Source organism: Cyprinus carpio, chromosome B23, assembly GCF_018340385.1.
Source record: "Cyprinus carpio isolate SPL01 chromosome B23, ASM1834038v1, whole genome shotgun sequence".
NCBI lineage: Eukaryota > Metazoa > Chordata > Actinopteri > Cypriniformes > Cyprinidae > Cyprinus > Cyprinus carpio.
In genome coordinates this window covers 24,431,235-24,445,716 of record NC_056619.1, presented here as the reverse complement: position 1 = coordinate 24,445,716, position 14,482 = coordinate 24,431,235, and the positions used below count along the sequence as shown (strand labels likewise).

At 38.4% G+C, this 14,482-nt stretch overlaps 2 protein-coding genes across 2 annotated transcripts; one reads left to right on the top strand and one right to left on the bottom strand.

The window, feature by feature from the left end:
- Positions 1-2,738: 2,738 nt before the first annotated feature.
- LOC109078877 (G-protein coupled receptor 182-like) lies at positions 2,739-6,075 on the top strand. The gene is made up of 2 exons (XM_019094058.2): positions 2,739-3,631; positions 4,421-6,075. Exon 2 carries the CDS (start codon positions 4,424-4,426, stop codon positions 5,498-5,500), a length of 1,077 nt encoding a protein of 358 aa, XP_018949603.1. The 5' UTR covers positions 2,739-3,631; positions 4,421-4,423; the 3' UTR covers positions 5,501-6,075.
- Positions 6,076-6,445: 370 nt separating this feature from the next.
- On the bottom strand, positions 6,446-13,639 carry LOC109078880 (zinc finger and BTB domain-containing protein 39-like). Its single transcript, XM_019094059.2, has 3 exons — positions 13,491-13,639; positions 10,238-11,752; positions 6,446-8,734 (listed from the first exon to the last, which is right to left on the bottom strand). The coding sequence occupies exons 2-3, from the start codon at positions 11,717-11,719 to the stop codon at positions 7,850-7,852; spliced, it is 2,367 nt and encodes a 788-aa protein (XP_018949604.2). The 5' UTR covers positions 11,720-11,752; positions 13,491-13,639; the 3' UTR covers positions 6,446-7,849.
- Between the last annotated feature and the right edge of the window lie 843 nt (positions 13,640-14,482).

Below are 14,482 nucleotides of genomic sequence, written 5' to 3'. Positions count from 1 at the left end.
GAGATTTCCAAAAACAAGGTTTCTGTTATTTATTCATTTTAGCTTTGTACAATTAGAATTGGCACAATTACAGTATGTCCATAATCGTTGTACTTTAAATGGTATTTTTAGAACTGTTTTAACACCTTAACATGTTGTTACATTAAGACACGTTGTTACATTGTGTTCACATGATTCATGTAACGACTGTAATTTCCAATAATGTGCATTGTACACTTTTTTTCCTAAGTACGTGAAAAAAACAGTCAACATGTTTTGTTCTTTATCAAATTTGACGTGTAAACAGTCCAAATTTCTCAACATAGTACATATGAGTTTTGTATAAATTTTGTGTAAACTTTACAAGTTGGACTTTTTTTTTTTGTTTTCATTTATGATTTGTAATTGTATTTTTTGTCCACATTTCTGAATATATATTATATATCATATACAAATAATATATATGTATATATATATATATATATATATATATATATATGTATAGTTAACATTTTTATATTAAAAATATATATTAATTATATATTTTTTTATGTGTAAATTAAATGAGTATTTATTTGTGTAGCTCATGATAAGCTACTATTTTTATTGTAACTGATAAACTTTGAAAGAATTGAGGTCACTGTAGTTTAGAGGTCTGGAGCCGCACATGAAGGGAGGTCAAGGACAGGATCCACCTAGTCCTTTCCAGGAGCTGTGATTTTGCTGACAAACTCTTTCCTGTTTCACTGACAAAAAGATCTTAACAATGGGGAGCGTGCAGGGAAAAAAAGCTAATCGCCCAGCAAACTGCTGACGAATTCTTGTGGCTGTAGGAGTAGCTGGAACACGGAGTTCAGAGCGTCACATTATTCTCCTCAAGGGTTTTCATACTGTGCTGGGTTAAGGTCACTTAGGGTTAACCCTTGTTTAAAGGGTTAGTTCACCCAAAAATGAAAATTAGCTTGTGTTTTACTCACCCTCGAAGCATCATAGGTGTATATGACTTTCTTCTTTCAGACGAATCTTGTCGGAGTTATATTAAAAATTGTCCTGGCTATCCCAAGCTCTATCACTGCAGTCAGCGGGTGCTGCAGTTGAATAATTTAAACCGCGCATTCATAATAAAAAACATCTCACATGGCTCCGAGGGGTGAATAAAGGCCTTCTGTAAAGAATCCATGTGTTTTTGTAAGAAAAATATTTCATATTTCAAACGTAATAAACACTTTTCTCACACTTCATCTATCTGTCATACATGGAAGCCGTTCCGGTGGATGATGTAGTATGTTGGCGTTGCGTAATTTGTGACAAATGCGAGAGAGAACAAAACAAAATGCGGTCACGAATTAGAAGTACTGGTTTTCCTTTGCTAAAGTAAGGGAACTTTGCTTCCTTTGCTCCTATACACAAACTCGCGAGACTAGCATATCTCAGAGGCGCGTGCGCTGTGCATACTTGCTGCATCATCCGCTGGAACGGCTTCCGCGTATGACAGATAACTGAAGTGAGAAAAAGTGTTTATTATGTTTGAAATTTGGATACTTTTCTTACAAAAACGCATGCATTCGCTACACAAGGCTATGCTATCATACTACTAATATTTTTGTAGTGTATGTGAACTTTCTGGCATCACACAGACATATGACCTACTACATCTGACAATAGGTGTTGTATACAAAAGAGCATGTGTGCAAAAGGATTTTCCATTTCCAAATATGATGAATGAACCATAATATCAGCCATGACTTTTACCACTTTTTTTGTGTAGTCTTATTTTGATTGGACTGCCAAGAATTAAGACCAATGGATTACAAATGGAATTTTGAAACAGTTTCATTAAAACTGGAGGCCACTCACTGAATTAAACCCAACCGCAAGGTCACCTGTATGACGTTAATGTAGCATATAAATGTTTGAAATGTTAGTTGATGCTTTATGTTTGTTAGAAATACTACTATGCAGTAAGAAATACTAGTATGCTAGTGCATATTATTCTGTAAGCTGGTATTTAATTCTGAACAGCCATATATACACAGGAACATATTTATACATTTGTAAATACATAATTGCCCACTGAAGTGATTTGTTTAATGTATAATTCACACAGAAATTTTGTTCTGCTCATATTTCATGAATTATGTTCGGTGGGGGATGCCAGGGGTGTTGTGAGGGGGGTTTAATGTTCGGCTGGCTTCCTCTTACGTACGGCAGTCTCTCTTGCTCTGACTCACTCCCTGCCCCTCGACCACGAAAGCATTTCCTGCTATTGTCCTGTGGGGGGCTGTGTTTTTTCAGCATGTCAGGCACAAACCAGCTCAATATTTTTTTTCCTTTTAGACTTTCAAAACTGTGGAAAGATTCTCTGGAAAAAAAAAAAAACATATAGGGGCCCCAGGGCCCCAACAGAGCTCAGGGCCAAAAAGATATAGGTTTAACTCGTATCGTGTTCAGATCAAAGCAGTCAATCCACACACATCTAAATAATTCAGCTGTGGTGAAGCAATTGGACGCAGATAATAATAACTAAAATATTTATTTTTCATTTTATAATGTATTTATTTATTTATTTATTTGAGGGAGGGCCTTCTGTAAGCCCCTGAATAATTCATAATCATCATTAAAAGGCACCCTTTGTTAATGAAATTGGACCGAGCAAATTTAGACACTTGAACTACCAGTTTATTTTATTTATTTTTTATGTATTTTAATTTAATTTAATTAATGGATTTATTTATTGCTTTATTGCATTCAAAATCCATTTAGGGTCTCTTTTCTTTAGGGTCACTCTTTAAATTCCATATTGTAGTATTGCTAATATTGGTACTTAATTATTAATTGCTTGTATTTGCCTACATTGCATTTAGATCCAGGGCCATCCTTAGGGATTTGCAGCTGTTGCGGTCACTCGGGGCCATGCGCTTGAGGGGGCCACACGATCACGAACACACCGGGCCCTGCGTCAGCTAAGGATGGCCCTGTGTAGATCAAAACAATATGCTAATAAATACATGTCAACATCCAATATCTACTTTGTTTAAAAATAGAACAAGAGATGGTTTTGTTTAAAACAGTGATTGTCACTCCAAACAAATCAGCAGACCTCACCCATCCAAGTTGCATGAAAAGTTGCATATTACATATCATTGTGGCTGAATTCATAATGCTTTTAGCAAACAATAAGAGTATTATGTGCCTGCTCATTAGTACAGATTTGCTGTGCTTTGGGTAACGTGTAACATATACACCCTGGGGCTTGTTCTAATCCTTATTTTGTTGTTGATCCACACCCTCGTGCAACCACTTTAATTCCATCTTGGCTCCACGCGTTGTTTAGACCAATACTTGGAGAAAAACAAACACATCTTTCCGGTTATATGGATGATACTATCTGCAATTAAGAGATTCTTGGAGTCCTTCCTGTTGGATTCAACCCCCTCCTGTCCAGTGAGGATGTCCTGTCAGTGTGACTGACGGTGGAGAAACCAGGCGCGGGAGAGGGAGAGGGAAGAGCTTATTTTGCCCCACAGCCCAATGTATGGCTAGATCCCACTCAACGTTCCAGTTGAGCAAAGCCTCCGGTGATATTTCTCCAGGACTGCTTCTACCGAGGGGTCAACCTTGAGAGCCTCATCTTTGGTAACAACATAGGAAGGTATGTCTCCTAACCCTTTGTCATGTGGACAACAAGAACTATTTAATTATCATTAATGAAGTTGCTGGGATAATGTTAACTTGCATTTTCAAATTGGGGAACAAAAACCTAGTAATATATTTGGTGGCTAATGAGCAGGGGTGGGAAACTCTGGCCCTCAAGGTCTACTCTCAAAACTTGCTGAGTAGGAACGGGCAAAACAGACGGATTTTAGGGGAAAATGCCTCGCATGTAATCCTCTAACAGCAGGGGTGGACAACTCTGGCCCTCAAGCTCCACTTTCCAGCAGAGTTTAGCTGCAATCTTAATTAAACCTGAAAAATCAAAAGGAAAGTCTTTAGGATTACTTGAAGAATTTCAGATTGGTATGTTTACGGTTGGAGCTAAATTCTGTTTCAGACATTCAGAAAATATTGTATCAGACATTTTTTTTGCCCTTTCTCAGCTCAGCAAGTACTTATTTACTTGTACAATAGCTCAAGTTACACTCTTAAAAATAAAGGTGCTTTAAAAGGTTCTTCACAGCAATGCCATAGAAGAACCATTTTTGATTCCACAAAGCACCATTCAGTCAAAGGTTCTTTTAAGAACCATCTCTTTCTTACCTTTTTATAATCTGAATGACCATCTTTCACCACAAAGAACCTTTTATGAAACAGAAAGATTCTTCAGATGTTAAAAGGTTCTTTATGGAACCATTTAGACAAAAAGGTTCTTGGCATTATGAAGCACCTTTATTTTTAAGAGTGTAAATCTTTTAACAAACTCTTCTGTCTTTCCCGTCTGTAGATCATGATGTACGATCTACACAACTCGTCGTACGACTTCTACAATGGCACCCCGTGGTTTGTCTACGACTGCACCATCCACCTAGATGAGGATGGCCGACGGATCGCTCTTTTCCTCCTTTACCTAGTGCTCTTCATGGTAGGGCTGGCCGAAAACACTTTGGTGGTGTGGGTGAACTGGCGAAGGCGGCATTCGGCGAATGGTGTGCTCTTCTGCGTCATCAACGTGAGCTTGTCCGACTTGATGGTGATCTTCACCATGCCCTTCTTCATGCTGGAAGCGACCATGGACAAGGTTTGGCTGTGGGGCCGCTTCCTTTGCAAGGTCACGCACCTTGTATACATCATAAACTTCTACAGTAGCTCATTCTTCCTGGCCTTCATGACCTTGGAACGATACCTGTCTCTGACACGGCCCAACAAGCCCGCCTGCTTCCCAGTGCAGCACAAACGCCGCTGGTTTCTCTGCGCCGGGATCTGGCTCCTGTCGCTCGTTTTGGCCTTGCTAGAAAATGTCCATGTTGACTTGTTGGAGTGGGATGAACCAGGTTGCTACATGGTTCCCGAGCAGTACTTCACGGAGTGGTTCGTATCGGTTTCCTTCCTCTGTCTGATATTCCAGTTCCTGGGTCCGGCGTCCATCATCATCACTTGCAACGTCCTGATCGCACGAGCCATTCGCACAACCCCGGACGTCCAGAATCGTCGGGATGTGTGGCTGGTGCATGTGTACTCACTGGTCTTTGTGGCCTGCTGGCTACCGTATCATTTGGTGTTGTTCTTGTTGATAGTGGACGACCTGGACCCACACCTGTTCTCCTGCAACATGGTCGGGGTGCTGTACTTCTCATTTAACCTCGTGCAATGCCTGTCGCTCTTTCACTGCATCGCCAACCCAATCCTCTACAACTTCCTCAGTAAGAGCTTCCGCAACAATCTAATAAACACAGTCATCAGCCGAATCTCTTTACCGCCAAACAGTGCGCCAAGTAACGCTGTAACCGACAAGACAGGGACAACAGCGGTAAAAGAGCGGAAGCTCAGTAACGCCAGCACGAGTCACTCCGACATTGGCGTGTGAAGAGGGAAACTCCTAAATGATGATTTGGTGAAACACAGCACGTGAATGAGCTACGAAAGAAGTGGCCTTGTTGAGGCGGTTGTTTTTGGTCGCTCGCCTGGTAACTAGCCCTATTGTCTCCTGTTTTTCTCACCTCAGTTTTGTTAACAGTGCAAGGAAGGAAATATTGTCAACCTTTCGTAACCTTTATTTCCACCGGTTCCTATTGTCACATTTAGGAACTCCTAGATAAAGAAATAAAAGCTCCGTCCACATGCCAGCGTTTGTATAAAGACTGTTTTGATTGTTCTGCTCAACAAAAACTTTCACTTAGCTCTCCAAATGCTCAATCACAACACCTAGAGCTGTTTTAATGGCTTTTGAGCTCAGCGGCTTCCTTGCACATATTGTCATGGATGTTATGTCATGAAAAAAATTGAATAAAATTTTTTAAAGAAGTCTTTTAAACATGTTTGTGCAAAAGGGGCAAAATTGTGTATGCCATTTCTTTTGAGAATGTGCTGCTCCAGTGTCTAAAAAAAATATTTTCAATTGTAGAAATTTGTTGAATAAAAATACACTGTATTTAACATTGATAAGTGGTGGGGTTGTGTTCAAATTATGTTCACTGTTAAAAAGACAAGACTCCAACAAGTTTTGTAAGTACTGTTTTTATTCAGAACACAAGTACAGCTGTAGTAAAAGAGAACAGATCTCTGATAGTGACATTGAACATGAATAAATCATATAAATAACACTGAAGTGATAAGGCAATTGTTTCATGTTGAAAATAAAATGTAGTATGACATCTCATATTCAACATCAGAGTCAAGATATTTATGGTTTATAATCACAACATCAGCTGCAAACCTTGGCAAATCGCCAAATGTGCATTTTTTTCCTAAAAATAAAACTGACTTATTGATAAAGGCGATAAATAGTTGATAAACCCAGGCAGTTTATAAGGTTCAGCTGGTATTTTCTGTGCTACATTGCAAATAAAGCTATAACAACCACAATGTCCCAGCAGTTTTGAATACATACTTTGTGGTTTGACATGGTATGATCATCAGTTATGAACATCAATAATGAATGGACTGGTGTGCCAAATCTGTTTTGAATTGAACAAAATTATTTAAATGTACAATGTAAAATTGTCCCATATAAGAAAGAACAAGCATATAACTGGCGGGAAAATGGTACAGAAGAACATAATAGCTTTCTAAAGAGAATTGTCATTTATTCATGACAATACCATTCGCACGAAACACTCTGGTATGTCCCAAGTGAAGAGGGTGAACACTGACATATGAACCGACTGATATATTAGCACCTCAGTCTAAATAGCTTCTCTTTTCTGAATGAAATGAACGACATATGAAGAGTTTTGCTTTATGTACAACATCCAAACTATATTAAACTGCATCTCATAAACCAGTAACTATTTCTAATTTAGTCTATGTCAATGATACACAACACTACTATAAAAATAACGGCTACTCTGTAAAAGAAAAGTACCTTCATTTATTTATTTTTTTAAAAGAACCATTTTATTTATATTCTTGACCTAGAGTACTGCTTTGTTTATCAGAAAATGTAGAAAAAGTCTTGGTTTATTCTCAACGTGCACTTGCGTTGTGTAAGGACAAAGGTTAATTTGTGCTTCTCTAGAATAACCAGAGACCTGTAGCTTATTGTGATAGAGTTGCCAGATGAGTATATAGAGGTAATCGCAGATTAACCCGTTAAAAATTGACTGAATTTCACACTTGACTGAATTTGTTTGTTGTGTTCTTAAAAAATCTTTTGATCTAAATGCTTATATTTAAAACGGTTGAAACTGGCTTTGAAGACAAATCCAACTTGTGTCTGTGCAAGAATTGTTTACACAACAAAATTTTTCTTTTAAATAAATGATAGTGACTGAAAAGCAGCCAAAAAGTGTAAACTTCAATAATAGTGTTCAAACACTGTGTCTCATGACATTCTTGGCAAAGGTTTGAAGCAGCTACAATAAAAGATGTTTATTTTTTGTTATTTCATAGCTTTGATGACTTTATTATTATTCTAAAATGTAAAAAAAAAAGGGAACAATGAGTAGGCGTGTCCAAAGATTTGATTGGCAATGCAACCTTGCTCAGTCTCTCTTGCCATCAAGTGGCCAAGTATCAGAACTACATTTTTTAAAATAAAGTTTTACCTTTTAATATAGTCTTAAAAAAAAAAAAAGAACCGTTCTCATTCTGTACACAAACGACACAAAGACGATCACATTAAACACTTAATTACATTCTAAGTCTAATTGTCTTCAACAACATATGGAGTAAACGTGGGCACACAGTGTGACGGAGCGTTCAGAGAGAGCGACTTTCAGGTGTCCATATTGGGGACGGGCTCTTTAGAGTGGTCATTATACATAAAGGTCTCCTCGATGTTGAAATCGGGCGACAGCTGGTCTTTATGGAGCTCCATGTGCGAGGAAACCATCTTGAGCGTGGAGAAAAACAGGCCGCAGATGGTGCAGCGGTACATGAGGGCGCCCGAGTGCGTCTTTAGGTGGCAGATCATAGTGGAACGGCCACGGAAAAAGCGCAGGCAGATTTTGCACTGGTAGGGCTTCTCGCCCGTGTGGATGCGAAGGTGGTAGGTGAACTCGCCCGAGTGTGCGAAATGCTTACCGCAATACCGACAGCGATACAATTTTTCCCTTCCGCCACCAGAGTTACCGTTCAGTACGAGTCCGGCATGAAACGAGGTGCCGCCGTGAGCCATTTTGTCCTGCATGCTGAAGCCTAGGTTTAAGTTGTAACCTGCTTTACCTGAGCCACTCGCCTCCATAGGTGAGGAGGAGGATGAGGAGTATTCAAGAAGCTGGTCCGCCTTGCGTTTGGCCGGCCATACCTGGCTGCCCTGGAGCTCGTTCGAATGCACGCTGAGATGGTAATGAAACGCGGTTTCTGAGCGGAAGGTCTGCGGACACAGGAAGCAGCGCAGCTCAGACTGGCTTTCTCCGCTGATCTCCGGGCTGCCGTCGTCCTGTTTCACCGACAATCCTTCCTCTGTGTGTAGAGACAGGTGTCTTTCCAGCAGCGCGCTCTCCAGGAAGGGACTGGTGCATTGTGGACAAGTGTAAATAGGAAAGAGGTGTGTCAGGGTGTGCCATAGGAGGGCGCATCGAGAGGGCTGAGACAGCTGGCACACTCCACAGCGTAATGTCCTCAAACATGCGTGGCTCTGAACGTGGTCCCTGACAGCCTGAGGAAAAAGATAATCCATTAGTAATATAAACAAATCAATAACATTAATTGAAATAAATTGTTAATACTAAAGTAAAAGAAATAACAATGAATTTGTATTAAATCATCTTTCTACAGTATTTGGTAATGTTGTCAGAAGAGTCATAACAAAAACAGTTTTAGAATATTAAAACAATAAATATAATATTAACAATATTAAAATATTGCATATAACAGTAATTTCAAAGTGAACTTACAAAAAAGTGAATTTAAGTAATTTTCTTCCTTTACCACACAAGTTAGTTAGCAGCATGGAACCGATCGAGTTGTATAAAATAATAAATAAATAATATTTAAAATATATATTTTTTTAAATATTTGCTTTTATTTGTTTGGTTTTTTAATATTTATTGTAACATTTCATATAGCTGTTTTATTTGTTCTAGTGTTTGTAATGTTTCTTTGTTTTTTACAACTGTTTCCTTGAGCAATTACTTGCAAGTGAAGCAATGTTGGGTTATTGTAAAATATTAGATTTGTTTACATGTTATTTTAATAAATAATCATATTATTAATATTTCATCAAAGTATATTTCTATATTCAAAATTCATTTCTCATAGAGAGAGAGAAAGAGAGAAAAATAACAGTTTTAACAGTTAGGTTTGTACAAATTGTATACAAGTATATTATTTATTAATATTTTGAATTAGCTTTTAGTTTTATATTTTCAGTTTTCATTTAAGTTTAAGTTTGTGTGATTTTGCTATGTTCTATTGTCATTTAATTAATTAATTAATTAATTAATTATACTTACTTAGCCTTAATTTATCCAGTTTAGTAATCAGTTTTAACTTCAGTAAGTTGCCAAGTTTTTTAAGTTTAAGTTTTTCATTGAATATTTATACTATATGTTATTTTAGCTTTTTTCAATTAACGAATAAGGCATAAGCATAATGATTTCCAGGTACCACGGTTGCATCTGTGGCCAGTTGCATAAACTACTTAGATTAGTAAAGTTATCCAATTTTTTTCTTCGTGACTGTTCATAACTTTTTTGAATTCAGTTATATATAATGGTATATTGGTCTAATTTGAATCTGAAAAGTAACTTGGTTAACTCCCAAATGACACACTATACATCTATGTACTTGCACACTATGTACATATGCACTGTGTACTCAACAATGTACTGTATGATTTTTATAAGGTTATTTTGTCATTAATAATCAGAGTATGATAGCCCCTCCCACTTTGTGACAGTTGCGTGCATGAAGTTTCCCAAATTCAGGATTTTCATATTTTCAGTTAAGTTCATTTTAGTGGTTTTTAAGGTTATTTTTTTTTTTTTTTTTTTTTTTGTGTTTTTAAGTTTGAAGAAATATTTCTACTAAAAAATGGCATATAATAGTGCATAAGTACGGATTTCAGACACACCTTAAGTTTATGCAACTGGCCCCTGGTTAGGGTTAAGACATGTACAGTATAAGACTTATACACACACAAAAAAACTGCTCCACTAACCTTAAAATCATTCGCCATGGATTTAGCACAGATGGTGCACTTCAGTTCCCCTCCTTGTTGTTGGGAGGCTCCATTCAGTTGGTCTGGATTTTGAGGGGCGCACTTGGCAGCTGACTGACGCCTGTGGTGAATCAGTGCGGATTCAGTCCGAAACTGATGTTCACAAACATCGCAGGAGAAGAGCAAGATGCCCACATGTGTGAGGGCGTGAGTGACAGCAGCAGCTCGGTCCGTGAAAGAGGTGCCGCACACCTGGCACGAACCCGTTTCCGAGAGGTGCGTCTCAGCGTGAGTTCGTATAACGGCGTTTTCTGCCGGAAGTAGCATCCCATAGGATTTGCACGGCTGAGATGACGCCAGCTGCCCGAGAGACGCCCCGTTTTCTCCATTTTCGATGCACATCAAGTCCTCATCGTCCTCTTCCTCCACAATGAAATGCTCCTCCTCGTCGCTCAGCTCAATGATGTCTTCTGAAAGTGGTCGCCACTGATCGCTGCCCTCCGTCTGCTCTTCCTGTAGTCGGTGCCTCTTCCTAGAATCGTCTTCCTCAAAAAGATCAGAATCTTTGATTGGTCCCGCAACGGCCCCCAGCTGCAAACTGTCCAAGGGGTCATTAGAGGATGATGAAGGGGCGCAGGTTTCCCCTCCAAGCTGGGCTGAAGAATCAGGGATGGAACATGGTTCCTGAGCCCCAAACGTTGATTTAATACCATTAACAACAAGCTGGTCCACTGAGTTACTTCCTGCATCTTCTCCTTCATCCTCCCGCTCAGTCTTGAGCTGCAAAGTCAGTCCAGGTAGAGCATCTGTAGAACGGTTACTGTCCGAAGGACTAGCCTTGTTGGTCACCTGTTGATTGTAACCCAAAAGTACCGGCAAGTCTTCATTTTTTGGTGACTGGGTGGCCAAGTGGGAGCGATTCAACCTGCCGTTCCTGCCTTGAGAAACCGGAGATGGAGTTACAGGAGTGGGAGCGGCTGAAGAAGACAACGAGGAGCAGGACACTGCAGAGGATGAGCAAACAGACGCAGCCGTGGCATTGGCCAACACCAAATCGCTTTCCAAATCCCCTTCGGCAACCGCATTTCCAGAGCTGGAGCTCTGCAGGTCAGGAAAGGTTGCATGGCAAGCGCTGACCAACTCCGTCACGCCGAGCCTTTCCGCCAACTCATACAGCACACCCACATCGATCAAGTCCGTGAAAATCTCACCCGTGTAGATAAAAGTCAAGACCTTCTCGAAATTGGCAGCGGAGACAAAGTCCAGAGAGAAAGTGGTGGGAACGGCACCCTGGTTTCCAGAACCTCTGGAGAAGAGGCTGTTAAAGTGTGTGCAAGAGCATGCCAACACCACACGGTGAGCAGGGAAGGAACGCCCTCCGACCTGGAGGACAATGTCGCACAGGAGGCGAGACAGACGGCAGCGGTTGAGCTCGGAGAGGAGACGGGCCACATGGCCAGAGCCCTGCAGCCTGATCCGCATGCCTGGCAATTCTAACTAAAGCCAGGGTTTGGACTGAAACACAAGTGAATGGAAAAAAGGATGAGATTCAGATACATTAGAATAGCAAGATGCATATTCTGTACTTTTAAAGGAATATATCTATATATATACTAATTGTGTACTTAAATTTAACAGCTGACAGTTATACAACCTAATTCATTACATCCCTGTCTATCAAAGTTATCTGACAATATCAAGATGAATTTGTTCTGACACAGTGTAACTCTGAGTTCTTGTCATATTTTATTACCATTTTCTAAACTATAGCGAATAAACTGTGATAATCAGAGAAATGTTGGCTTCTGAATACATTTTAGTTTGACTGTAACTATGCCACATCCCTGCTTGAAGTCACTACGAAACAGCATTTAGTAAAGTGACAAATTTCCACATGACTTTTATCAATCAATAAATGATTAGTTAATGAAAAGTGGTCTTTATGGCTATGGCTAGTTGGAATATCGTGCCAGCATATACTACTCTAACTTCTCTTGCAGTATGTATTATACTGTATTGTATATATTAAAGTATGTATATTGTATACTATATAATACTATGTATACTACACAATATTTAGATGTTCTGTATGCATGGAATAATACATCAAAATACACACTACACACTATCAGTGTTGTTATTTTAATGAAAACCAAAACTTAAAAAAAATATTACTGGTAACTGAAATTAATTAAATAAATTAAGTTTTTATTACATTAAAAACTTAAACGAATAATAGAAATGTTGCCTAAATACACTAAATAAAATACAAATAAACTGAGCTATAAACAAATAAAAAATAAAACTAAAAGCTAAAACTTAAATTCATTTTTAAGACGATAAGTGCAGGACACCACTTGCTGTCTATTTGTCTACATGTACTTGTTAATAATCATTCATGGTGTTGCAACAGGTCATGTAGTCTGTGACAAACAGGTAGTGCACAACATTGTTGTCACAAGACCTCATCACTTTGCAGGATTAATGTTTGAAAGGTTTAGCATGGAATAATGCAAGCAGTGTGTGGTATAGAGTATATACTGCACACAATTCAGAAGGTAGTAAAGTAGTGTTGTATTTTGAACACAAACAATATAACAAGCGCTCGTTTTAGAGTCAGGGCTAGTCATTACATTTTGTAAGATCATGAAGACAAACATAGTTTGGAATAAAGTGCAAACAAACTATCTTGTACCTTCCTTAAAATCACCATATTTAAAAAATGCATTTTCACTAGAAGACATTACCCTGACTTTAACTCAAGTTCAAATTCATAAGCAGATAGTTTCAACACAGCAAGGTCAGAACAGTCTCAGATATGTTATAATCACACATGCATTACCGTTACACCATTCATAAACACGCAAATGCAGAAACACATCTCACGCGTAAATAATACGCGAATAACGTTACATCTCTTCACAAAACAACGGGTGTCCTAACAAAGACAGTCCAAATCAGTCCACACAAATAGGCTTTTTGGATTAACACAATATTCGCTACACCCTTTTGTAGACAATATATATTTAAGCACGTGCAGCACGTAATGTAGTGCGCAATGAAACTGTTCAGTTCATCCTAGTTTATTTAGTGTATCATTAGTTTAGCCCTAGCTAACCGGTTACCATTGGATTCCATTAGCATGAGGGGCTAACCAGCACTTTAGGATCATCTCTCGCGGTGAAAATGAAACCGACAGATGAGCTACTAACTAGCACACAGAAACCGCATAACAACTCAAATGTTTCCTTACCCATAGAGTGCTGTTAGTTAGCGAGAGATAAATAATCTCACTCGGTTCCTGTTAGCCCAGACAGTCGTCCCTGCGAAGACACCGGCGGTGTCTCAAAACCTAGTGAGCTGACTACCTAGATCACTTGATTGGTTCGGAACGCGTATGTAATGCTCAAAAATGCTGTCGAGGCTATAGAGTTCAATATCGAGCTCGATATGTTTTAAGACACGGCCATTGTGTCATATATTAAAACAAACCGAACACCGAGATATTGAAATTCATGAAGGCTAATCCTGTTATTACTACTTTGAAAAACCTCCACATTAACTCAGGAATGTATGTTTGTGTAGTTAATGCTAGATTAAGTAGGCTAGTTATTAAGTTTTATGACCATAATTGTAATAATATGATGAAGGTAGATTTTAACCAATATCTATATCCCAATCATATAAAATGAATCAAAACATTAACTACTGGACATTCAAAAAAATTACGTGAATACTTTTTTTTTATTTTTTCTGTCAAATCTGTACAATCACACTCCTTGTGAACAAATACTGTTTTTTATATAATAATAATAATAATTATAATAATAATAATAATAATAAAAAAAAAGTTAATGTTTCACCGATCCTTGAGTCATGGGACAAAAACATGTCCAGCAATTGTAACTGCTGTTAGGTTTAAAAAATCATTTTCAAGTGTAAATGTTATAGGGGGTTAATAACACAGTTATACCCTTCAATTTAATTTCATCATTATTATATCAAATCTATGTCACTTATTGTCTTTTCACTTCATCAAAAACTGTATCCACAGAGAAGGGTTCAATCATTCATAAGCTATAAAATGGATAAAGATGTTTTTTTAATGATGAAAAAGAGCTTGTTTTATCAAATGCAACAAGTAATAATATCTCATATCAAAGCAAGGTTGTTTTTCATCCACACATGCATGTTTCATAAGGTTTCAAGGTTGTGTCCCCACTTTTGTCAACACTGTCAGACATT

What these genes read in the sequence shown, in the direction of transcription:
- LOC109078877 (XM_019094058.2), top strand. Translation starts at nt 4,424, where the DNA reads ATGATGTACGATCTACACAACTCGTCGTACGACTTCTACAATGGCACC.
- LOC109078880 (XM_019094059.2), bottom strand. Translation starts at nt 11,719, where the DNA reads ATGCGGATCAGGCTGCAGGGCTCTGGCCATGTGGCCCGTCTCCTCTCC. An exon ending in CCATGGCGAATGATTTTAAG is followed by an intron (nt 8,735 to 10,237) that starts GTTAGTGGAGCA and finishes CTTTTTCCTCAG; the next exon opens with GCTGTCAGGGACCACGTTCA.